Below are 26,858 nucleotides of genomic sequence, written 5' to 3'. Positions count from 1 at the left end.
AAATCACTCGACTGGGAATCTTGAGGTGGGGCTTTTTGACCAAATACAACACTAGCTGACTAAAATACATTTTATTAAATAATCGGGAACACGTTTGTATTTTATTGTGTTATAATTTACATTATTCTATTCTTAAAGTAACATGAGGAATACATTAAAATGGGTTTCAGCTAATTCAGTTTTTCTATTGAAACAATTGAAGTGTATTTAGAATTAGCATTAGTTGCGATGTGGCGCCATCGTGTGGTGAGTTGTGCTGACAGACAGAAAAAACAGGCATGAGGCGGCATTTTAATTTTATTATAAAGAGCAGCAAGAATAAAATAAGTCAATTCTATTCTTTTTTTAAAAGTAATGTTGTGATAAAAGGTGTAAACTTGTTCTTTTCTCCATATAAACCCTGTTTTTAAGAAGCGCAGTTGCTGATAGTGCTGTCACTGTTGCTCTTCTATAACTACCTTTTAAACAGACGGTTCAAGTTTTGTATTGCCATTATACATCACAAGACATTTTTACAGTATACCATTGCCTTCCCTGAAGAATTAATGCAAACTAAGAATATCATTTCCTAGATACACAAATGATCTCCCTTTAGCATACAGTACATCTTTTATCGCCCCAAATAATTTGCATTGTCCTTTAATTCAGCCATAAAAACACTGATTTAAGTTTCTAAACACTGATGATGCATCACAGACTTTTATTCAACACAAAGGTTTGGCTTCACCCAGAGAGGCACTTGGGTCACATGCTTTTTTTTGTTTAGTTTAAGAGCCCTTGAATTTTCATTGAAAAGTTCCCGTAATCCCTGATTCTGTCCGAACATAAATCATGGTCACAGGAGTCCAGAAACGAGGTGAAGTTGTCCAGCATTCACTGAATATACCACATTCAACCACAGGAATGTTCCAGAAGAGCAGGCGACACTCGTCACTGTCATTATTTCGGTAGAGGTCTCCTAAACAGCAGAATATGAGGTTCTGGAAAAAATGAATACAAAAGCAAAAATGTTATGCATCTTTCATTTATTTGATCAAAATTTAAAGGGATAGTTCACCCAAAAATGAAAATCCTGTCATTAGTTCCTCACCCTCAAGTCGTTCCAAACCTGTAAGACTTTCGTTTATCTTTGGAAACATATGAAATCTGAGAGCTTTCTGTCCCTCCATTGACAGCGACTACCACTTTGATGCATCAAAAAGTTAATAAAGAGATCGTAAAACTAATCCATATGAATTGAGCAGTTTACAATTTTCGCTTTATACGATGAACAGATTGAATTTAGGCTTTTATTCTTACATAAACATTGATCAGCGAATATAAACAGAAGCTCAATCAAACCTGCTTGAGCAAGAATAAACCTCAATGGTTCTAACTCTTAGATTAGAAATCTCCACGTCAGAAATACGGATGCCGGATCTTGTCAAAAGATATCCGTTTGTCTGTGGTGTGTGCAAGCCAGCAAAACCTTACTCTCGTCTCAAGACTAACAGTCTTCTATCAGCCTGAGAGTTTGACTGAGAAAGCCAGGGAAGAGCAGAAGCTGGAGACGAAGTGATGAGAATAAAAGAGCAAAGTTTGAATAATCTTAGTTGCGTATGTCTCAATGCTCACACTTCATCTGGCCAGTACAATTCCAACAAGTGTTATTATACCAAGGGAAAACTACTGCTTAACATCTTCCTGTGACGTTAAAAACAATCATAAGATTAAACTATATTATGTTTTCTTTACTATTATTATGAATAATAATGATTATGAAGTTAAATATAAGAAAATCTTTAAAATAATAAAGAAAATACAACACCAATGTACGGTTGCTTTCTTAAAGTAAAACAGTTTGTTATTAAACACCCTTCCATCGTTCATTCCTCCCTCTTAATCATGTATGAAAACATTTGACTGATTAAATGCACGTAAACCTTCATGATCATAATCAAAACATGCTCTGGAAAGCTCAGGTGATCAGGACGTACTCTTCCCTTCTACACGCTCTTTAAAAGAACAGGTCTTATATAAACCTTACATAATGGACTGTTCTGTTTTTATTACCTCAGAATGAGACATTTCTCTCTACACACACCGCGGGTCCCCTTACAGTGAAGTCGCCATTTTGTGCCGCCATGTTTCTACAGTAGCCCTAAACGGACAAACTTCTCTACAGAGCGCTAGTCACTCTCTGCTGTCTCAGACGACGACATCTTTGTCCTGTGTCAGCCACCGTAGCTTCTCTATGTGCTTCGAAAGGGACGAGTGAGTGGGGGTGATTGCAATTCACAACCTCACCACTAGATGCCGCTCAAATTTACACACAGCACCTTTAAGTGATCTGACATTGGACGATAGGCTTACGGCAGTCAAGAACTAACGCGGCGCTGCTTCTGCTAGGTGACGTAGTGGAAGGCCTATACTTCATGTTAAATATAAATATATAGCCTACAGTATTGACAGCAAAATAGGCTACAGAATATTTTGTTCTGTATTGACAGGTGCAATATTTGAAAATCGATAATGATTATTTATCTTTTTAAATTACAATTATATCTGCATTTGTCAAAACCTAAAGACTTTCAAACATCAAAATGTCATTTATTAATATGTATTCGTGTCAAAATGACAAACATCTTTTCCTATTATATTTTGCCTGAAAACGTGAAAAATAGGCGTCGGTTCTATTTCTAGCATTCACGCGTTTTCCTCGCGGCTCACGCAGGCAGTGTGCAAGCTCCAACATGGGAACATGGGAGCCGAAATAAAAACGGACACGCCACGCTTGCAGTGTGTAGCGGGCCTAAGGTGAGAAACCCTCCTGAAACTGTAACTAATAAAGGTGCTTTCACCCTAACATTGATCCAAACCATGTGTCCCACTCAGAGGAGAAAAGACCATGAACTTTAGCTCTTCCAGTGTTGTCTGGGATATATGAAGAACACTCAGTAGCAAACACTTTGTATGTTCCTCCCTGGGAAGCCAACAGTATATCAGAGCCATTTGATTTTATAAAACATTACATTCTCCAGTTTCAGAGATTGAATTCTTGGTCTGTGTCATGATTAAATAACGCTTCACATAATTCTCTCCTCTGACACTACTCGCATTGCCAGTAATATATAAGCCAAATAACAGCTACCTTTCCATATTTGAGGAAAAAATAGATAAGCTTTGTTACCAAGTGTGTGCCATTAGACCAACAAGTGTTTCGATTTCGCATTGTTAGAAGAGTTTGGCGTAGAATTGCCAACTACATTCTTTCCTTTAACAGGAACAATTCCCTTCAGAGACTGATCAGTACTGTTGTATGCAGGCAAATGCCATTACTATAATGTTAATGAGAATCATTTCTGTAGTGACATACACGATCAGAGAGAAATCGCAGACGCCCGTGAGATATTTGGCATGCTAAATATCTGGACCTGTCGGCGATTCAAACTCCTGCTGTGTGAAGTGTGTTCTGACTGAAAATGACATCGCCGATGACCGACAGCCAATGAGAATGCAAGATACAGGGCAGCGGGAGGTTCGGGGAGGAGTTATATATCAGTATTTTAATAGATACACTCACCTAAAGGATTATTAGGAACACCTGTTCAATTTCTCATTAATGCAATTATCTAATCAACCAATCACATGGCAGTTGCTTCAATGCATTTAGGGGTGTGGTCCTGTTCAAGACAATCTCCTGAACTCCAAACTGAATGTCAGAATGGGAAAGAAAGGTGATTTAAGCAATTTTGAGCGTGGCATGGTTGTTGGTGCCAGACGGGCCGGTCTGAGTATTTCACAATCTGCTCAGTTACTGGGATTTTCACACACAACCATTTCTAGGGTTTACAAAGAATGGTGTGAAAAGGGAAAAACATCCAGTATGCGGCAGTCCTGTGGGAGAAAATGCCTTGTTGATGCTAGAGGTCAGAGGAGAATGGGCCGACTGATTCAAGCTGATAGAAGAACAACTTTGACTGAAATAACTCGTTACAACCGAGGTATGCAGCAAAGCATTTGTGAAGCCACAACACGCACAACCTTGAGGCGGATGGGCTACAACAGCAGAAGACCCCACCGGGTACCACTCATCTCCACTACAAATAGGAAAAAGAGGCTACAATTTGCCCGAGCTCACCAAAATTGGACAGTTGAAGACTGGAAAAATGTTGCCTGGTCTGTTTAGTCTCTATTTCTTTTGAGACATTCAGATGGTAGAGTCAGATTTTGGCGTAAACAGAATGAGAACATGAATCCATCATGCCTTGTTACCACTGTGCAGGCTGGTGGTGGTGGTGTAATGGTGTGGGGGATGTTTTCTTGGCACACTTTAGGCCCTTTAGTGCCAATTGGGCATCATTTAAATGCCACGGCCTATCTGAGCATTGTTTCTGACCATGTCCATCCCTTTATGACCACCATGTCCCCATCCTCTGATGGCTACTTCCAGCAGGATAATGCACCATGTCACAAAGCTCAAATCATTTCAAATTGGTTTCTTGAACATGACAATGAGTTCACTGAACTAAAATGGCCCCCACAGTCACCAGATCTCAACCCAATAGAGCATCTTTGGGATGTGGTGGAACGGGAGCTTCGTGCCCTGGATGTGCATCCCACAAATCTCCATCAACTGCAAGATGCTATCCTATCAATATGGGCCAACATTTCTAAAGAATGCTTTCAGCACCTTGTTGAATCAATGCCACGTAGAATTAAGGCAGTTCTGAAGGCGAAAGAGGGTCAAACACAGTATTAGTATGGTGTTCCTAATAATCCTTTAGGTGAGTGTATATTTACAATTATATCACACAGAAACAATGCACAAACATTTGCTTGACCAGCCGCAACAGCAGCAAAATTATTTATTTACCACAAACTCACAGACGGGACAGAGCTGTCGGCGATTCTTCCTCTTGTACAGTCATCTCGGGACCGGAATTTGCGCGTAGGCCTGTCACGATAACTACTTTTTGTTTCGCGATATATCTCAGAAATAATTGCGATAAACAATATTATTGTCATTATAAGACTATTTTATGCCACTGAATATAATATAACAGCATAATAATGCAAGTAGACCTACAGACTTTCAAATGAAAACCTTTTAATTCTTTAGATCATGGAAATTAAGGGTAAAAAATATAATATCCTAAATAAAAATAAAACAAATTGAATAAATAGTAAATAAACATTTTCCCTTGTGAAACGGCTTTAACGCTCGTCATTCTACGTTGACATTTATATGTGCACTGGAACAGGGGATTGCAGCTTTGAAATTGAGTCTATTTGGGCTTATTCTTCCAAACTGTCAGGAAAACACTATAACGCCTTAAATGGCGGCTTTTTTTCACCTGTCGATAACCGCTCTGTGTGTGAAGGAACTGCCCGAGAACCACTTTCGCCTACGTCACGGAAAACATACAAGATGACAGCACAATCGAGTAAAATGTTAGTGACATTCATTATCATGTAAACATAATGGCCGATATATTGCATCACAAAATTATTGAGGTCATGTACATATATTGTGCGATATATCGATATATTGATTATTGCGACAGGCCTATCTGTGCGGTAGAGAGCAGGAAGTAGAGGCGCGATTATCAAAAGCACGCCCACACTCTCACAGATGCAGAACAATTCATTATGTTGGTGTGAAATAAACAGGTATGGAAATGTAGAAATGAAAGCTAAAGCTCCAATCTCCTCCCGAAAATCCAGAAAAAAGTCTGTTAGTGCCTCAGTGACAAGTTCACTTAGAGAAGCCGTCAATCTCAGCTGTCAATCATGACGTCACACCCCCCGTTTTTATAGCATCAAATAACTAAGTAATTACACTTCAAATAATCGTTTCCTAAAGATGGTTTCTGTCATTTTAGGCAGTTTTTATCACGCGGATTTCATTTCAAGTGTTCGTTTTTTTAAATAAGTTTGGTTTTAGTTAGTTATTTGATGCTATAAAAACGGGGGGTGTGACGTCATGATCGACGGCTTCTCTGAGTGAAGTTGTCACTGAGGCACTAACTGACTTTTTTCAGGATTTTTGGGAGGAGATTGGAGCTTTAGCTTTAATTTCTACGTTTCCATACCTGTTTATTTCACACCAACATAATGAATTGTTCTGCATCTGTGAGAGTGTGGGCGTGCTTTTGATAATCGCGCCTCTACTTCCTGCTCTCTACCGCGCAGACTCGGTCCCAAATCTGCACAGATGTCAGCGCTGTGTCAAGCTTCAACTCTCGTCAGCTGAAGCGAAGGAAGTCGCGTCGTCCATAATTTTTTACGGTCTATGGTGTGAACACAGCAGCGACTGAATGCTACCCCAGTTAGTCATGCAGTGTGAAAAGAGCAGTGATACGACCATTTTAAAACCGTGCATTAGACACCTCTGTGAGGATATGATATCGTCAGTGGTTCAAAATTGTGCATTTGGCACCAGCTTCACACTATAATGTAGTACAACTGGAATATATATAGCACTTCATATTGCCTGTTTTTTCTTTTTCCCCTTTCCCACTTACGCCATTGATTTATAATCTCAACATTGAGTTATAGAATACCCTAAACAAGTTGCTTGGCAGGTTTATCATTTTGATACTAGAATTGTCCATTCGGATGCACTATTCAGATTGCACAAATCATTCAATGTGTTTCCAAGTTCCTTTGTAATCAGCATAGCTATACAATCTATAACTTTACAATCTCTTTATGAACTTTTTGAAGCGTCAAAGTTGTGTAGCTGTCACTAAAGGGACAGAAATCTCTCAGATTTCATCAAAAAGATCTTAATTTGTGTTCTCAAGATGAATGAAAGTCTTACGGGTTTGGAACGACAGAATGAGGAGGAGTAATTAATGACAGGATTTTCATTTTTGGGTGAACTATAAATGGCTCTTGAGATCACATGGTCAGAGATCAGCTGACTCTGGTTCAGAGCAAACACTGATGAGTGTGTGGAAGTGTGTGTGTGTGTGTGTGTGTGTGTGTACAGACCTGGTTCATGGATCATGTAATGCACCCATCCCAGTGACTGCTGCACGCCCAGCCTCCTCCACTCATCCTCCGACATCAGGTGGGATTTGGGCACTTGTTTGGCCAGTTCTCGCGGTAACACCACATGTCTGCCATCACAAATGAACACAATTTAATCACATTTAAATAACAAATACCGTGACAGACATGAACATGACGCTTGAGAAGTGACGTCACTAGACTAAAAGCACACGAGAGACATTCAAACCCGTAGCTTTGTGTATACGTTAAAACAAAACATCCCGCTCAAAAATATTACATAACTTTATTAAGCAACTCATACAGATTACGTTCAACACTGATGTGCAATGAATGACATTTAGACAAACACGCCGCGACGAGGCCTTGAAGCAGCTCAAACCTCCTTACCGGTATTCAAAGTGATCATCTGTGTATTTATCCGAGTAGTAGATCTGTTTATGAGCCATATTAGATTAATAAGTGAAGACCGCTATGACAATATTCGGATTTATTGAGCCGTGAAAGAAGGATTCGCTCAAACTCTCGCAACTTTGTAACAAATTTAACCGAAACAATTTTGAACCCGCAATTCAACCGGAGCCACAGTTTCTGATTGGCTGAGAGAGGACATGTGATTTTAGTCAGCGTGAGCACGTCGGAAGTGCGGGGGCGTAGGAAAGGGCGGGCGGTTGTCCTGGAAACAGATCATCGATGAGAAGTGTGCCAGCGGCCAGTTTGTGAAAATTAATTAAAATATGCGTCTGTAAATATAGAAATGTTGCTTTTTTTGCCTCAGAAACCCGCTAAAGGTAAAGTGTGTAAGGTTGCTACTGCATTATCATGCTATTTTGATCTCAAACAGAGTTTAATAGCTTAAAACCTTTAAAGTTGAGTGAAAATTTCAATTTATCATCGAACGAAAACAAACAATATTAACGTTAACGTTACGTCATAACATTTAACTTTTTTAGTACATTAAACATTCCCAGTTCTTGGACTTAATTTAATCAAACAAACATTTAATCGATTTTTTTTATTTATTAGTGTAGGTGGTTGAGAGTGACATGATGGTAAAATTTAAATACAGGGTTCAAAATGTATTTGGCTAACTATCTACAATTACTGTGTTTAAGAAACAAAAAAGTACAAAATGATTAATATATTGCGTTTCACCTAAACATAATAAATTGCAAATTATTAATTATTATTAGTATTATATATATATATTAGTATAAAAGTTTTAGTTAGGAGTCAACGTCATTTACAGCTGTGCGCGCATTATGGTGGAAAACAGTGATCAAAAGTGGAGGAAAATGGGCTAAATCCAAGGAATAAGAGAAAACATTTATTTTTGTGCCTTTGGATGTGTAGAATAGAATTCATACTTATAGAATACCATTGAAGTGAAGTGAAGTATGGCCAAGTATGGTAACCCAAACTTGGAATTTGTGCTCTGCATGTAACCCATCCGAGTGCACACACACAGTAGTGAACACACACACCGTGAACACACACCCAGAGCAGTGGGCAGCCATTTTGCTGCGGCATCCGGGGAACAGTTGGGGGTTCGGTGCCTTGCTTAAGGGTCTTACCTCAGTCGTAGTATTGAGGGTGGAGGAGAGCGCTGGTTATTCACACCTCCCACCGACAATTCCTGCCGGACCTGAGACTCGAACCCGCAACCTTCGGGTTACAAGTCCGACTCACCATTAGGCCACGACTTGTCGAAGACACTGTGAAGCAGACATTTATGGTTGCAAGCCAAAGACTGGACTGATGAAACCTGCGATGATTAGTCTACTATTAAAACATGGATTTGATGTAAACAATATCCACATAATATTCACATATGCATTTCATAGAGGCATAATAGCTTTACAGTTACACATGAAATAATATTTAAACCTATGACACTTTATATAGGTAACATTTAAACATAACATTTTTAGGCCTATCTCACAATTTTGACTCTTGCAGTTGCGAGTCGACAATTCTGAGGGGGGAAAAGTCAGAATTGGGGGAAATAAACCCGCAATTCTGAGGGAATATCGAGTTTATATCTTGCAATTGTGATATTTCTTCTTAAAATTGTGAGATATAAACCCGAAATTACCTTTTTAGTGTTTTATTACGTGGCTTCCATAGAGTACTATTGCAGAATTTTCTGCCCCATGATAGGCTCCGCCCACAAAACATGTCATCACAAAATAGGTCTATTCACTAATTCTTTATGAACAGCACAGGACTATTTTAGTGAGCTGCAAAAGGACAAAGGGTGATTTGTAAATGGGTGAGAAACTTGCTAATGCTAAAACGTACACTCTCCTTTGTATATAAAAATGAAAATGAACCAAAATACTTGATGTCGAATTTCCTGTCCATAGAGTGCAATGGTGATCACAGCCCTTTTTCAGCTGTGCTGGTTCCGGAAGTATTTATTGTCATTAATTTTTCCCATAAGGATTTTAAAATAGCGTTTGTTAAAGAGTTATAAGCACTGAACCACGAGATGAATCACAACAAACTTTGATTTGAAGCGAAAAAGTTTTCGAAAATCGGACAAAAAGACAAAGGTATAGGACTTTTAACAGCTTTAGTAAGGGAAAGAACTACAATCCCATGAAGTATTGCGAACAGCACAATGAATTAAAAACGATGGAGAAATATATAACTACTAATTTACAAGTGTTGATAGCGTCATTCGCAGTGCTTCATGGGAGTGGGCGGAGCTAAAGAGCTATTTTGGAGCATGTTCTACTCTCTGATTGGTAGAATCGTCTGTACAGCATCATGGGTAACGTAGTTTTTCACCAGGAATTCCACTGTTAAACACGATTGTTTAAAAAATAAGCTGAAATAATGCAGGCTGACGGCTTCAACAGAAGCAAATACCATCGATTAACAACCTCGTAGCTCACAGCAGGGCTGTCTTTGAAGGTTTAAAGGTCTCCTATATGGAGAAAATGAGTTTTTACTTCCGAAACCCGACGGTTGAACTCTAGATTTGTGCCACTGCAGCTGTTTGAGATGAGCACGCTGCTAAATTCAGCAGCATTTAAAAAACATGTTCATGATACAGTTATGGTGACTCACACTCAGGTATTTTGCTTTATAGATTGTTTGCACAAAAACAAATGTTTATCTTATGTAGTGGTAACCTAGTAACACCTGAATTCCATCTTCCTGCAAATACATGTAGTGGCATGTACACCAGAATATGCAGTGCTACACCGGAAAGCACTCACTCCCAGCAGCCAATGGCATCCACCGGATGTGAGCTGCCAATCATTATGGCCGGCCCCCTCACCTCATTCCTGTTGCTATGCTGTCTTTGAAACTATGGTTACAGTAAAGGTTCCTGTAGGCAGCAGCGTCTCTCTCTGTATGGACTTAGCGCATGTGTCTGGATGCATTCGGAGCGTTTATTCTGCTAAATGCTGTGCAGTGTTACACTGAAATTCAATCTCTGTAAATCTACATATTGTGGATATGACTTATTCTGTATTGACATCGTTTTACATATACACATTGAAGACATGATGCACATTCAAAATGTCAGGGTTCACAAACGTAGTGTATTATAAATGTGCAATTTAGTTAAACAAATGCTCCTAGGTGGCTAAACCTCACTATTAGTCACTGGACTAAACCTGGTGTTGTTTTCGCCTGCGTTTAAGGGTGACGTACCTGAGTCCCAACAGACATGTGATGTGATTTTTGGACTTTGAAAAGGAAAGCCTTCTGTGTTCTCTCTCTCTCTTTCTGTCTCTTCTAGTTTCTATACTTCCTGCTGTTTTAATGAGCATGTGTAGGAGTGAACCCGACACACTTCAGTCACGACTATGAAGATCACACACACACACACACACACACACACACACACACACACACACACACACAGAGTCCGCCACCCACTATCTCTTCTCTCTCTATGTGTATAAATATAAACATGTAGAATGTCTAAAGTGCAATACATGCATTTACAGTGAAGCAGTTCCATTTCCTATTTGTTTCTAATTGATTTTCTGTGTTTTTCATGCTTCAGGACATACAGGTGTGTTATGTGAGAGGAAGATAAACCTGATGAACTCTTTTCCGCGGTGAGTAAACTGCCTGAGAACATGTGTGGTGTTCAGAGAGATAGATGTGATGCCGATAGATAAGTCCTGATCCACATAGATGTGCTCCACTGAAGCTTGAAGGTTATTGACCAGCTTTTTATATTGAGTATTAAAAGTCAGCATGAAGTAATTGAACCCCGTTTACCTTTTCAATGCATGTTCCTGGTCTAATTTTTCTTTAAAAAGTGCACCTTATTCCAATAAATCCTCTATGTGACTTAATTCTGCTATGTATAATGGCTAACTATTATCTAAGTCTTGTCCTATATTTGAATAGAGTGCAATGGTGGCCCTTTTTCAGTTTTAAGTTATTTTTTCCATTCATTTCTCACAGGAATTTTAAAATAGTCTTTGTTTAAGCGTTAAGAACCAAGCCAAGCAGCTACGAAGTGAATCACAACACTACAAACTTTGATTGGAAGCAAAAAAGTATTTAAAAATCAGACAAAAAGTCAAATGTACAAGACTGTGAACTTGCCAGCTTTAGTGAGAGAAAGAACTACAATCCCATGAAGCATTGCGAACAGCATCATCGAATTGAAAACCATGGAGAAATATAAAACTACTAATTTACAAGTGTTGATTATATGTATAAAAACAATGTATGTATAATGAAATATGCATGTATACAAACATTTCAGTATTTTGAGAGCGTAGGGAAACTTGATTACGCCATTCGCTGTGCTTCATTGGAGTGGGCGGAGCCAAAGCTATTTTGGTGCGTGTTTGACTCTGGTGTTATTTTCTGTACTGCATCATGGGCAACGCTAGCCTGGCTCCGCCCTCCTACGTACTTCCGCTCAATTTTCATTTTCCTTCAGTACTCCGTCTGGGATTGCGGTATATTCTCTGGTTTTCTCCGGTCAGATTTTAGCTGGTCCAATCAGTGAACAGAGGGAGTGGCTGAGCTCGATGACGTTGATGTTGTGTGCTAGTTTCAGATGACATACGTCACAACCAAACGTTAGCGATTGGTTATGGCAGATCCAGAGTGACTCTAGGCAGATCCAATAGTTTTAAACTTCAACAGAGTTCCCGCCTTCAAGGAAGTAAACGCTTGTCAATGGAGAGCGGCCAGACTCTCTGTACAAATGTAATGTACGAGAGTCTGGTAAGACCAGGCTAGGGTAATGTAGTTCTTCACCAGGAATTCTGTAAATCTAAGCTGTAATAATGCAGGCTGCCGGCTTCAACAGAAGCAAATATTATTGATTAACTGTCTCGTAGCTCACAGTAGGGCTGTCTTTAAAGGTTTATAAGTTCAAAATCAATTTCCTTATGGAGAAAATGAATGGCGTTTTTACTTCTGGAACGCGATTGATGCACTCTCTGACTATAGTGTTCTTAAATTAAGCACATTATGGCAAAATGAGAAGTAAAATGGGTTGCGAACAGCATTTCATGTTGTCTTTAATGATGCATTCATGCATGGGCCAGGGTTGCCAGGTTTTCACAACAAAACCCGCCCAATTGCTAATCAAAACTAGCCCAAAACAAGCCCAATCGCGTTTCAGGGGGGCTTCTCCGGTAAAAATCGCATTTGGGGGGTAAAATATATGTGTTTTTTGGCATGGTTGCCTACTAAAATTCGCATTCCCGGGGCTAAATATCACATAATTGGGGTCGCTTCAACCCGTGGACATGAAAAACAGCCCGCGGCAACAGTGTTGAAGTAGCCCAATTTGACTTGGCAACACTGGCATGGGCAACAAGTTACACAATGTCATAGATTTGTGGATCTTACTATTTGTGCTTTAAGTCAGGTGTGCTGTTACTTTACTAAGTGATCAGATTTACTATCTTCACCTGCTGGATGATAAAAATACCATAGACTTTGCATTGAAAGAGGAACCCGCCTCTCACATCAGCCTGGCATCCTGGAGGAATCACTAACACTTTTTTTTCTGCCTGTTTTTAATTTCCAGAACGGTCTTGACTAACGTACTGCATGCAAATGGCTCTGCCGGGCAGGATTCATCACGTAATTCAGTTGATTCAGTTCAGCATATGTTCTTTGATCACCCTTCATTCATATGAATGTGCAAAGTTTGCACTCAGGACACGAGGAGGGGCCAGTTTATCGGAGTGCGCAATTGATCGTTGTTTTTCTTTTCCGAAACAGGCCATGCATCCTGCCAGGAGATATTTTAGAAGCGAGCGACATGGATTCAGGAGTTTAGAAGCGACGCAGCGAGCAGAATGCAGTGCTGTGGGATGAGAATGGTTTCTCCCTTCACCTGTGCTTCAAGTGGTTTGCCCCACTATTCAGCCAGCCTACCCTGAATGAGTCATCCTGCTCTTCCCTGATTGGCCGGTCGGGATCCATCCCGAGGGATTGCCGTGCAGAAAGCTGCCGAGGCCTGACTTCATTCACAGAAACGTCGGTATGCCCGTCTGCCTTTCCATTCACAGCTAGCCCAAAACATTTCCCCTGCACAGCTCCTCAGCATCCTCTCTTCCTCTCCTCAGCATCTCTTCAGCATCTCCGTGACAACACCGAGTGAGGAGCACTTATAACGCTTTTTTTTGTGTTGTTGCTTGTTTGCTTTTGTCTCAGTGGAGAAGACAAATCCCTTGCTCTCTCTCTCTCTCTCTCTCTGTCTTCTTCTTTTTTTTTCATTTCGCAGGCAGGCAGGAAAGCGAGACGCTGGGAGGGACTGCAGTGCGTTAGCCGCAGCGGTACAGGAAGCTTGTGAATGACTGCTGCTTCCCTGTCACAAGATCTTCTGGACATTTTACATGAATGACTCCTTTTTTTTTCTGCTTCCTTAATGCTGGCTTCATCCCGTTGGACGCTTTTTAATGGGGCTGGGAGATCTGACATCACTATTTACGGTCGTATCCTCGCCGAATCCGGATGGCGTTTTAAGTGAGATCGAATCTCGACATTGTGTATTTGAGGGGGATGTTTAATTATTCAACAAAGCTCATTCAGGAGCAAAGCCTGGCTTGTTTTGCCTTCTGTAGGGGGAGATATTCGAGTGCTCGTGTGGATGGATTTATGCTGATGTTTTGTAGTACGTAAGGAAGAACGAACGCGACGAACAAAGAGATAAAGCCGTATTGGTCTCGTGATTTTAAATTTGTGCACATTTTAAACTTGCCGTTAACAAAAGCTGGGTAGAACGCGGTTGTGGGGGCGAAAGGTGAACGCATTGAAATATTTTGAACCCTGAGGTAATTTGCTAGATTTTGATTCATTTTTATTTCACAATCATGTGCAATCTTTATGCTTTCCTCTCAGTAGAGCGCCTTGCTTCTGAATGAAAGTTAAACCACAATTTTATGTATGAAAAATCAGCGCTCGCCATGCACACCGACTCAAGTTTCATTCTATGTGGCGTACATGTGATCCGACAACACGCACGGTACTCGGATGTGATTTTTGGATTGATTTATGTCAGCAAATGATGACTGTTTTTGCATCATTTTGAGTAGTTTGATTCAAAGATTCCCATTCTTTTTGACTGAGCTCAGATTTCAGTGATCTCTTTATAGCATCTTTCCCATTCTGTTTATCTGTTTTCACACGGACTGAATCAAAGCAGGAGGCGTTCCTATGGACAGGGCAAATTTTGCGAATTGATTGGTTCTACCGAGCAGTAAGTGGGAGTTTTTTTGTAACTGAAAGTGCTCTGCAGTGTAGAGTGAGTCTTTTGTTGAGAAGGGTCTCTCTCTCTCTCTCTCTCTCTCTCTCGTTCTCTCTCTCTCTCTCTCCGAGTGAGTCATGCATGTTCAGGGATCTGCCAGGATGCGGGGAGAGAGAGAGACATCTCTTCACTAGAGATCTGTCTCTCTCTCTGCCATCTCTGGCCCTCTGTAGAGGAGTGACCTCGCGCTGCTTTTCTCTCATCGTCCTCTGTCTCCATGGATTCCGCGTTTCGTGGTTTATTTTTGGTCCCCGAGTTGCTGCTGCTGCGTGGCGTCGGATTTTCCTGACGACCACCCGCTCTCTTTCTTCAAACCCTCGAGGACTCTTTCTCAGCTCCAGCATGCAAAAGATGTGGACGGTCAGCTGGGAGTTGGATGTGTCCGTTCGTGTGTAGGCTGGCATACCGAGGGGAATGCTTCACCGTGCTAAATACAACCGATTCCGGAATGAGTCAGTGACGTCCGTCGATGAGCTTCTGCACGGTCTCTCCATGAACGCCAAGGTCTCGGCCGTCCCGCCGTCGCCGCCCGTGGGCGACCCTCCGTACGCGCCACCAGCTGACCCCGAACCCTCTGAAGAGTCTGGAACCTTGTGCACCCTCATCAACAAAGTCTCCAACCTCAAATTCGCCAACTCCTCCGGACTGCTGGGCATCAAGGGCCTGCCGTCTGCCGTCAAGGACCTGGCCGTGTCCAAGCTCCAGGGAGGAGCGGCAGGAGGCGGCTCCGGCAGCCCGGGCTCGTCTGGCCTCCCGCCGGCCACCGCAGCGCCTCACGCCCCGCTGGAGCCCGGCTTCGTGAGCTCGGGGAAGAAGGGGAGGATGGAAGAGTCTCAGCCTGGCGGAGAGGGCTGGAGCCTGGGCGGGACGGGCGGGCTGGTGAATAAGCCATCTCGTGGATGGCTCCACTCCAGCGAAAAGATTTCCGGACCTGGAGTGACGTACGTCGTTAAGGTAAGACCCAAATCCTTTCTCTCTCCTGCATTTCCCTTCTTGTTTTTCATCAGCGTAAAGGTAGAATACAGCGTCTTCCTGTCCGTGTGCTGGTACAGAGGGATTATGTGTACGATCTGGAATAGTGTCGCCTGTTACGTTCACAACTGACCACAAAAGCACAGGCTGTTCTGCTACACACGATCCCATGTATGTTTACATGCTGTCTGTTGCATTGCTCTTGCATGCATCTGGAGGTGGGCGGTATGAACAAAATCGTATTATTTAATATATATCACAGTAACCGTATATGGTGATATATATATATATTTTTTTAAAAGCTATGCTTTCACTATTTCTTATAATCCCTCTCTGTTCTAGCTTGCACTATTCTGGACAATGTATGAAACTTTGTATTGTGTGCACTTCTCGTGTTCTTGCCTATATATATACACAAGTTAATTATTATTATTTCTTTTATTTGAACAGTCAGGGACAGTGCACAATAAAACATTAACCCTGTATATAACAAGGAGAGATGCACTGCACCGGGTTTTAGCAAATTGCTATTTTCCACCCGTAGTCCCTGGGCAGGGAAATAAAACATACAATAAATTAACAGTTACTAAATTCACAGTTGTGCAAATTTTCAAGTACAAAATTATCAATAGACACATTGATAATCATGTGGTCTTTAAATGATCCGGTGAATTTAAAATATCATTAGAATCTTTATCAGTAGAATTTTTTAGAATAAAATTAGTTATATTTGGAACTAAATGGACTCAAATCAAAAGATGATAATGCATAACAAATGGTTGACATTTTGTAACACTTGCAACACTTTTGCAACGAAAAAAGTATCATATTATCCAATTCATATTATCAAAACATGTGATTCAGCATCAGTTGACCAAATATGGCCAGTTGCAAATTTTAATGTTTCTCAAACTTGTGAAGATCTATATTTTCCCCTATTATACATACCGTATTTAGTTATATAGCACTTTATACAATACAGATGTTTCAAAGCAACTTCACAGTAATAAAAAGGAAAATAACAGTTAATGTTGTAAAATTCATCAATTACATAACGACTGTTAAAGCAGCCCTACAGAAGACCATAGTCTCATTATTTATCTCAATTGTTGATTTAGTGTTGATCCAATAGCAGTGTTGATGTTGTATGTAAATAAGATAAATCAGTACTGTCCGATTATAGCTGTGCAACTCTGTTTAATTATAGCATGTAGCCACATTTCTGCCATCGCAGCCCTTCGTGCATGTGCTCCATAGTGTAATATTAATCTTCTCTTAGTGAGAGGAGAGAATATAGGGGTAGTGGTCCGGCTGTCCGTGCGACCGCTTATTATTTTTTTTACCTCCACAGATTTGATCTATTCAAATTAACTGCAAGTTTATCACATCAAAAGGGAAGTGCATGCAAATCGCGTAACCACGGCGACCGGTTACCAGACCAGGGGGATGTTGTTCCGGCTACAGTTCTGTTACTGTATCGTCTCCGGGGACCATGACGCGTTGCACGACAGAGCTGTTATTCTTGTCCACATCTATATGCAAAGACAAACATGATAACTGATCTTTGACCGTTGAAGTTTTGATTTGTGCACGTATGCCACACGTCGCCGGTGTTCTGTGCATGTGATTTTAAAACGCTCTCGTATATATTTATACAGGGTTCCCATGGTCAACAACCTGGATTTTTAAATAGTGATGTCCTGCAAACTCTGAAATTTCTATAGTACATGTACATTTTTCTGGTGTACATTAACTTTAGAAATGCAGACGTCATTGCCTCCTTTTAGGGATAGTCGCAGACATTTTTTTGAGATTGGTTCTAACGCGTTTTAAACATGTTTGCATTATAGACCACCATGCATACTGTGCACTGACAGTATCATGTTTGAAGCGTATCATCTAGTGTGTTTACGATCATATGTTCGCAGCCTCATTGAGCTAAAGGTGACTCGGATTCGTGCGGGATGAATCATACATTATTCCCTTCTAGCATTTTCCCTTCTGAATAGGCAGTTGCTGTCGAGGCAAAACACGGATCGTCAACACGATTGAATTAGATGGTGCAAACCAGTGTGCAATGGAAGGGAACTAAATGTGTTTTATTTGCTCTATTATCATTGACGAATGTCTCTCTAAGCGTTTATCATGAAGAGAGTGAGTTAGTTGGTAAAAGTTGGCAGCTTTCATATAACAAACCCTTCCGGCGTTCCGTTGCAGGGCTGAATGTGTGTTATTCTTTACAGTTCACTTATTGAGTGACCCTGTGCATGAACACACACACACCATGCTCCATTTCACTAAAAGGACAGCTGCTGACATTGACTGGACGGGCTGCTTCTCACACACACACTACCAGCATTCTGACAGACTACAGACTTTAGATACAGCCCTTGCTTGATTTAGAGGTTTAAGTGAAAATTTGTGCACTTTATTACTGTTAAAAGCAATAAGACACTTGGGTCATGCCGTACTGTGAATATATAGTGCATATTCAAAATATTTGCTAGTTTAGTGTGCCAATAAGTGTGTGTGTTATTCTGTGTAGATGTGTTGATATTTATTAAGAACCAGTGAAAAGCTGGTATTTAGCAGATAACAATGCAAAAGCTTCTTTCATTCAGTTTTTGCGTTACTAGTTTTAGAGCTTTCTGTGTACAAATGGCACATAAAGATAGCAAGTCTTGGCTGCTTGATTGTTTATGTCGTTGCAAAAATGTAAACTGCATGTTTGATATATATATGCACATACATAATATATATTAAATCCACCTTTATCCGAATACACACCGTTTACTCATGTAAAGCAATATAATGTAACTATGAGTTGCTACAAACCGTCTTTATATTAAATATAATATAATGTAAAAACTGCACATAATGTAATATTATTAGGGCTGTCAAAAGATTAATCGCGATTAATCACATCCAAAATAAAAGTTTGTGTTTACATAATATATGTTTGTGTACTCTAATTATTATTTATATATAAATACACACACATTCATATATATATGTAAGAAATATTTGCATGTATATACTGTATATACATTTATATAATCTATAATATATATAAATATAAATGTTTAATATATAAAAATAAAATGTTTTTCTTAAATATATACACGCTTGTGTGTGTATTTATATATAAATAATAATTAACAGAGTACACACACATATATTATGTAAACACAAACTTTTATTTTGGATGCGATTAATCTTTTGACAGCCCTAAATATTATTTTAATAAAATGTTATATCATTTTCTTAAAATGTAATAAAATCTTTAGCTCATAATGTAATAATCTTTACATTATGAGAAAAATATTACATTATAAACTCACCCAAAACATGTCATATTTTCATTATAAAATATTAGTATTCCCTTACAGTAAATTTTTAAATCTAAAGCCAGTCTTAAACTACTTGCAAAAATGCAATTATTATTATTATGTTTATTAAACATAAAGAATCGGTATTACAATAACATTACATGTTTTTAACGTAATACATTTATCATAGTGTAAAAATTATTACATTATGAGCTCAAGATTTTGAAAATGATTACATTATGAACATTTTATTACAATAATATTGTAATATTTATTACATTATATGCAGTTATTACATTATGAGTTGCTCTGTATACATACAGCATATACTCATATACAACAAAATTGTCATATTATCACAAAATGTTATCGCCCAGCTACTAAACATGACTATGATACATAAAGATATTAAGATATTATAAACATCAACAGCATCATGATTTTCTATGAAGCTGCTTTGAAATGTGTATTGTGTGAAGTGTTATATAAATACATTTGATTTGACTTGATTGTCTTGGCATGTTACTGTATAATAGCCACTTTGTCTAATAGAAGCCTCCGTCATTGTATTTAGCCAAATACTATTAGCCAAAACTTTGCAGTGACTCATCGTCCGCTTGCGGCCTCGTTGCCTTTCTGCGCTTTGAATCGCACACCAGTGAGTTAATAAAAAAAAGAGGCCGTAAGGAGATAATTTTCCATAAACCACTCGAGTAAACTTAACTCGCCAGCCTTCCTGGGAGAAACTGAATGTGACGCGGTTAGACCGGACAGTGGGTTAGACGGTTCTCAGGTGAGTTACTGCAGGTGAGTCATTCATTTAGTCAAGGAAAGTTGTAGTGAGACTCTCAATGAGTGAGTCATACGGCATTGAGAGATCGCTGAGGTGAGAGGCTAAAAAAAGCAGAGATGTGTTGATGCGTGATGTCACTGTTTACGCATGATGTCATCGACTGGAGAGAGGAAGGTACACTCATGCGTAGCCTGGCTGTTTTTATATTATAATTAAATGAGGATTTTACTTATTAATGTTATTTAAGACTTTCTTATATAGTCCATGTAGGATTTTGTGTTTGAGATGAATCCTTAAAGCTGTCTTTTTTGTCGTTTTTTTATTTTATTCATTTTATTTTTAGAGCCCGAGCACTGGAATTGCTCTGTTTATTGATATTATTAATCTCACAAATGAATTTTGAGGGCCTAAACACGCCCGAAAACTCACAAAACTTTGCACACGCGTCAGAAGTGACGAAAATGTACGTCTGTTATGGGGTTCAGAATTAGGTGTGGCAAAATGGCTCGATAGCGCCACCTACAAAATTTCAACTAAGTGCCCCTCCCACTACGTTTCATGTACAGGTATGAAATTCGGTATACACATGTAACAGCCCAATACCTACAAAAAAGTCTCTTAGTGCAAAATCTGAAAACCAACAGGAAGTCAGATATTTTTAATATTGTATTTGTATTTTAAGTAGGGTTACAGTTTTTTTCAGTATTTTTATAGATGAAAGAATATGAGGTAAATTATTTGAAGTTGAAGTATGTAATTTTTCCGATGTACTTTTTTTGCAGTTAATCACTTTGATTGTAATTTCATTTCATTTTTAATTTTTGAATACTTTCTTATATAGTTCATGCAGGGTTAGGGTTTTGAGCTTTTTATAGATAAAATAATATTAGGTGAGCCCTAAAAGCTAAAGTGTGTTGTTGTTTTTTTTGGTCAAATTTTTTTTTTGCTTTTGTAATCACTTTTTATTTCATTTAATGAATACTTTTTTTTTATACACAGTAGTTTTGAGGTTTTTATAGATTAACCGATATGAGATGACGTGTGTAATTTTGATTTTAATTAAGCTTAAATTGACTGACAAAATGACAAATTGTATGCTAAAATTAAATAATTACAACATATCCATACACTCCTTAACATTAAATGTGTTCAAGTGAGTTTATGTGAAGTCATGTGATCAGATCAGACATGGTAATACCGTGGTATAGTCATATAGTGTATATCACACCTGATGAGGGAAATTACAGTCTTGTAATTTACTTGGCATGTCTGTGTTTTTTGTATGTGGATGTGTGACATTAGTCAGAAGTGATGTGTGGGTGTGAGGTTGTGTGTGTGTGTGTGTGTGTGTGTGTTCATGTTTTTCTATCAGTGGGGACTTCAGTCTGAATGCACACAGACTCATGGGGACTCGTGTCACTGTGGAGACCTCCACATGAGGAAACCAGCTTACAGAATGAGTTTTGTTGAAAATGCTGATAGTTTGTGTGATGGGTAGGTTTAGGGGTTAGGGTTAGGTCCCGCCCATATGCCTATGCTCCCGCAGACTCAATCGCAAGCACAGCTGTCAATCATGACGTCACACCCCGGTTTTATAGCATCAAATAACGAACTTAAACCAAAGGAAAAACGAACACTTGAACATGTGCCTGCGTGATGAGAAGCATCTTTGAAGTGTAATTGGATTTTTTTAGTTTGGCCTCACATCCCATTCGATTACATGGAAAGGGTGGGGTTTATTACTTTTCCTCAACAGAGGATTTGATTGGATACCTGGACTAACCAGTGGACCAATTGCATCACAGCATCTCAAATGTTGGTTTGGTCGTTCTGAAATGCCTACATCAAAATGTCTGTCATTAATTCCCTTTCCTCATACGATTGTATTCCCAAACACCAGCATCTGAACACAACATGACAGGATTTATTGTGTTTCATCTGCCGCTCAGAGGCGTAAGTCACTTATGATGTACATAAAAAGGGCTTCCAAGATTGCAACGACTTCCATACAGATATTTTGCGGCAGGAAGTGATGATTGGGGATGGAAATGGTGCTTAATTCGCAAAGGTTTTATGCGATATTCCAATTTTGCACATAAGTTAAATTCGCCACGTTGGATGGAAACATAGCTTCAGTTGGGTTGAATGTGACTATGCTACTTTATCACACACGGGCAATCATAATATCTAGGTTGTGAAGGAAAGATGTTTCTCAGCTCTTCTAATCTCATTTGTTTCCTCTCCTTTCAGTATTTGGGCTGCATTGAAGTTCTCCGGTCCATGAGATCCCTGGACTTCACCACAAGGTCACAAATCACACGGTACAACAACTCTCTCTGTCTTTCTACACATGAAAACTCTTCCTCTTATGTTCTACACGGAATTGTGGGTAATATTAGCTGAAATAGCATGCACGGATGCGCACTTCCAAGAAAGAAGTATACCGTATCATACCATATATCATATTGGTAACTTTGGTAATATTTTTAATGCAGTATGAATGGCTTACTATCTAGTATGATGTGAATTGGTAGAGTTAAGACCGTTCACACCAAGGACCATAACGATAAAGATATATTTTTAAAAATCGCTCTAAATATAAAAGAATAGCAGAGTCCACACCACAACTATAATTGCACAGAGGGATTATTATTTTTCTAGATGATGAACGATTTGTAAAAGCTTGAGTATTTAAAGCGGCAGACAACAAAACTGCAACGATAAACAGAACGATATCATCCGCTGGTGTGAGCGCTAATATAATTATCGTTATCTTTATAGTTATTGTTTTTGGTGTGAATGGCTTTTCCATCTAATACAACAAAAATGTATCATTTTTATAATGCACCCTTAGTTATATTGCAGTTTTGCAATATAATTATATTGCAATAAATGACCATATCTTTTTATCTTGATGTATGACTATCCAATTATATAATTTATAATTTAGCCAACTGTGTTGTTTTCTATCATGAAAATGATACAATGATACATATATATATATACAGTGAGGAAAATAAGTATTTGAACACCCTGCTATTTTGCAAGTTCTCCCACTTATCATGGAGGGGTCTGAAATTGTCATCGTAGGTGCATGTCCACTGTGAGAGACATAATCTAAAAAAAAAAAATCCAGAAATCACAGTGTATGATTTTTTAACTATTTATTTGTATGATACAGCTGCAAATAAGTATTTGAACACCTGTCTATCAGCTAGAATTCTGACCCTCAAAGACCTGTTAGTCTGCCTTTAAAATGTCCACCTCCACTCCATTTATTATCCTAAATTAGATGCACCTGTTTGAGGTCGTTAGCTGCATAAAGACACCTGTCCACCCCATACAATCAGTAAGAATCCAACTACTAACATGGCCAAGACCAAAGAGCTGTCCAAAGACACTAGAGACAAAATTGTACACCTCCACAAGGCTGGAAAGGGCTACGGGGAAATTGCCAAGCAGCTTGGTGAAAAAAGGTCCACTGTTGGAGCAATCATTAGAAAATGGAAGAAGCTAAACATGACTGTCAATCTCCCTCGGACTGGGGCTCCATGCAAGATCTCACCTCGTGGGGTCTCAATGATCCTAAGAAAGGTGAGAAATCAGCCCAGAACTACACGGGAGGAGCTGGTCAATGACCTGAAAAGAGCTGGGACCACCGTTTCCAAGGTTACTGTTGGTAATACACTAAGACGTCATGGTTTGAAATCATGCATGGCACGGAAGGTTCCCCTGCTTAAACCAGCACATGTCCAGGCCCGTCTTAAGTTTGCCAATGACCATTTGGATGATCCAGAGGAGTCATGGGAGAAAGTCATGTGGTCAGATGAGACCAAAATAGAACTTTTTGGTCATAATTCCACTAAACGTGTTTGGAGGAAGAAGAATGATGAGTACCATCCCAAGAACACCATCCCTACTGTGAAGCATGGGGGTGGTAGCATCATGCTTTGGGGGTGTTTTTCTGCACATGGGACAGGGCGACTGCACTGTATTAAGGAGAGGATGAATGTATTGCGAGATTTTGGGGAACAACCTCCTTCCCTCAGTTAGAGCATTGAAGATGGGTCGAGGCTGGGTCTTCCAACATGACAATGACCCGGAGCACACAGCCAGGATAACCAAGGAGTGGCTCTGTAAGAAGCAGATCAAGGTTCTGGCGTGGCCTAGCCAGTCTCCAGACCTAAACCCAATAGAGAATCTTTGGAGGGAGCTCAAACTCTGTGTTTCTCAGCGACAGGCCAGAAACCTGACTGATCTAGAGAAGATCTGTGTGGAGGAGTGGGCCAAAATCCCTCCTGCAGTGCAAACCTGCTGAAAAACTACAGGAAACGTTTGACCTCTGTAATTGCAAACAAAGGCTACTGTCAAATATCAAAGAATATTAATAATCACAAAAGAAAGAAATGTGATCTCCACTAATTTTCCTAAACATTTAAAAAATATTTTATTTCACAATTTATTTATTTTTTTATTCATTTTTATTAGATTGACAAAAAAAGAGTGAATCATATATTTTTCATATTATATATTTTTCTTTTGTGGCTATAGAACGCACAACCTAAGGAAAATAAATCAGACTTTCCAGTGCTACATATCTATTCTAGACAATAGAGGGGGAGAGCATTTTAGTTGAGCGTGTTTGTTATGTTTTGTTTTCTCTTTTATATGATTTTCCGTATGTTTGTTTTTATAAATATTTATGTTTGTCTGTTGTTTTGCTACTAAATCACAGTTAATGGCTTTTGTACGCTGCTTTTTAGTTGCTGTACGGTTACATCAGTTAATGGCCCCCGTGTGGCGTTACATGACTGTTATCAGCTCTTTTATGGCACTTTTATGCTTTTTTTTCTTTATTTGCATCCGCTGCCAAACACTCATTTATTGTTGCTAAAATGAGCGCATGAGATGTGAATGTAACCCATCCATGTGTGCTGATGAGTCATTGCGTAACATTAGTGTAGAGGCAGCAGATCGGATCCCAGCGGACGCTGCTTGTTTATTGAACGCTGGGCTGTGTGGGCCGATCCTCATAAAGACGCTGGAGATGACATGTCATATCCTCTTTTCTGCCTGACTTCCTGCTCTCTCTGCTGCAGCGTTTGCACGAACACACAACCCGTTCCCGACCTCTCTCTGGACACAAAGACGGGTCCAAAAACTGTGTTTGAATGTCTTATTTGAGAGCAAAGAGGATGATAATTCATATTTATTGTGCCTTTTGTAAAACATTTAAAAGAATCTCACAAAATCTGTCAAGAACACATGTCTAGAAAGAACTGAAAAAATGTTTTAGCCTGCTTTTATTTTTCTTGCATTTTGAAATTCTCATTACTGTAATTTTGAAAATCTCTATCCCATTACTATAAATACAGAAATAAAGTATTTATACATCATAAAATGTACCACAGTAATGCGTGTTGAATGAAAATCAGCATTAATTTGTGAATGATGTCAGAACGCATTACAGTAATAGGAAAATGAGGAGAAATGTGCTTAATTGCTCTGAAAATAATGTCACTGTGCAAAAGTATCTTATGGCTTAAAAAAGGCTTCATTTTCTTAATACAAAATATAATGTATGATATATATTTTTTACATTTTGTGGTAAATATGTTGTGGTAAATATACAATTAACCTTGTCAATACATATTATTTTTAGCAAATGTTTTTATAAATATTTATTATATTGTTATTTATATTTAATTGTTATATTTGTTATTTTTATTATTATTTTACCAAAAGTCTATTCAATTTCCTTTCAACCTTATTATTTTTAACGATTTGTTTTATATATTTAAAATGTTATATTTTTGTATTTATATTTTGTACAAGTTATATCATTTTTCTAGTTTATGTTTATAATATTATTATTATAATATTTATATTTACATCATTTAATATCAACCATCGGCAACCCTGTTCTCTAGATATTATCATGAGCATCGGCTTTTGAATACCCCATATCTGTGGACGACTAAAAATTATAGATTCATATGCAACGATCTGTGGGCTGGATTCACAGAAACAGATCAAATCTATCCCAGAATGAACAGTGTTGCTTTGGTTTCAGACTGCCGCTACACTCTTGACTGTTTTCACACGGCATCATTACAGTTTGCTCTCTCTGTACTTCAGAATTACTCATGTCTTTATATTTTTTGTAATTTCTCTCCACAGGGAGGCGATCAGTCTGGTGTGTGAAGCCGTCCCTGGTGCCAAAGGAGCTCTGCGCAAGAGAAAGGTAGAATGAGAGAATGTGTGGAAATATGTTAAAGAAAATTACTGAATAAGATGAACTATTAAACAGCATTCCATTCAGCTTCGAAGATAAAAAGGAAAAGTGAATCATCATTTTCTCCATATGGAAATTGATTTTGAATAATAACTTATAAACATTTAACCCTAAAGCCATCTTTTGGACAAATGAGGGCAAAATCGTTTTTTTTATTTTATTTTTTAAATAATTTCCTTAATCTGAGTGGTACAAGCGGTACAAGAATCTTGGCTACTTTTCCCTAAGTTTGCCACCTGAACACACACAAAAATTGACTCGATTCTACAATGTTAAATGCTTGGGGAAAAAAATCCTTAATCCCGCCTTCGTGGACAAAAATGGGCACCCATGAATGAATGGAAAAAACTGTAATTCCGAGCATTTTTTTTTTAAATTTGTCCAATAAAAATCAATAAATCCAACACAATGCAGATCATACATACACACAAATGAAGGAGTGAGCCTATACAACATTCTCAATGTGGCAAACACACACACGCAGACACACACATTCAAACACACACATCCACAAAAGCATTGCATTGAAAGCCATGGAATGAGCCTATAACAGAGTGAGTTTTAGTTTTTTATTTTTGTCACAAAAAAAAAAGTCACCATATTTTTAGGTTTTGGCTCTCTGGACTTGCTGATAAGTTTTTTTCCCCCCCTAAAGTTAAAGAAATATTAAATATAACATAAAAAATAGCATATTTTAAATAAAAAAATTGTACTTTTAGA

The 26,858-nt window shown here is 38.8% G+C and overlaps 2 protein-coding genes across 2 annotated transcripts in view; one reads left to right on the top strand and one right to left on the bottom strand.

Moving 5' to 3' along the window:
* Positions 1 to 280: 280 nt before the first annotated feature.
* LOC307136801 (cyclin-dependent kinases regulatory subunit 2) lies at positions 281 to 7,593 on the bottom strand. Its single transcript, XM_079834081.1, has 3 exons — positions 7,387 to 7,593; positions 6,979 to 7,106; positions 281 to 980 (listed from the first exon to the last, which is right to left on the bottom strand). Exons 1-3 carry the CDS (start codon positions 7,443 to 7,445, stop codon positions 940 to 942), a joined length of 228 nt encoding a protein of 75 aa, XP_079690207.1. The 5' UTR covers positions 7,446 to 7,593; the 3' UTR covers positions 281 to 939.
* Positions 7,594 to 13,758: 6,165 nt separating this feature from the next.
* shc3 (SHC (Src homology 2 domain containing) transforming protein 3) overlaps positions 13,759 to 26,858 on the top strand; it is a 40,167-nt gene continuing 27,067 nt past the window's right edge. The window contains exons 1-3 of the mRNA XM_079834080.1: positions 13,759 to 15,703; positions 22,094 to 22,164; positions 26,024 to 26,087. Coding sequence (XP_079690206.1) covers positions 15,164 to 15,703; positions 22,094 to 22,164; positions 26,024 to 26,087 — 675 coding nt within the window. The 5' untranslated portion in view covers positions 13,759 to 15,163. The remainder of the gene's footprint in view (positions 15,704 to 22,093; positions 22,165 to 26,023; positions 26,088 to 26,858) is intronic.

This window comes from Gobio gobio, assembly GCF_949357685.1.
Source record: "Gobio gobio genome assembly, chromosome: 14".
Taxonomy (NCBI): Eukaryota; Metazoa; Chordata; class Actinopteri; order Cypriniformes; family Gobionidae; genus Gobio; species Gobio gobio.
The sequence above is the reverse complement of the archived record's forward strand: the minus strand, read 5'-3'. Positions and strand labels throughout refer to the sequence as shown.

Coding starts and splice junctions, on each gene's coding strand:
- LOC307136801 (XM_079834081.1), bottom strand. CDS start 7,445: ATGGCTCATAAACAGATCTACTACTCGGATAAATACACAGATGATCAC. Junction 7,107..7,386: donor GATGATCACTTTGAATACCG/GTAAGGAGGTTT, acceptor TTGTGATGGCAG/ACATGTGGTGTTACCGCGAG. Junction 981..6,978: donor TTACATGATCCATGAACCAG/GTCTGTACACAC, acceptor CATTTTTTCCAG/AACCTCATATTCTGCTGTTT.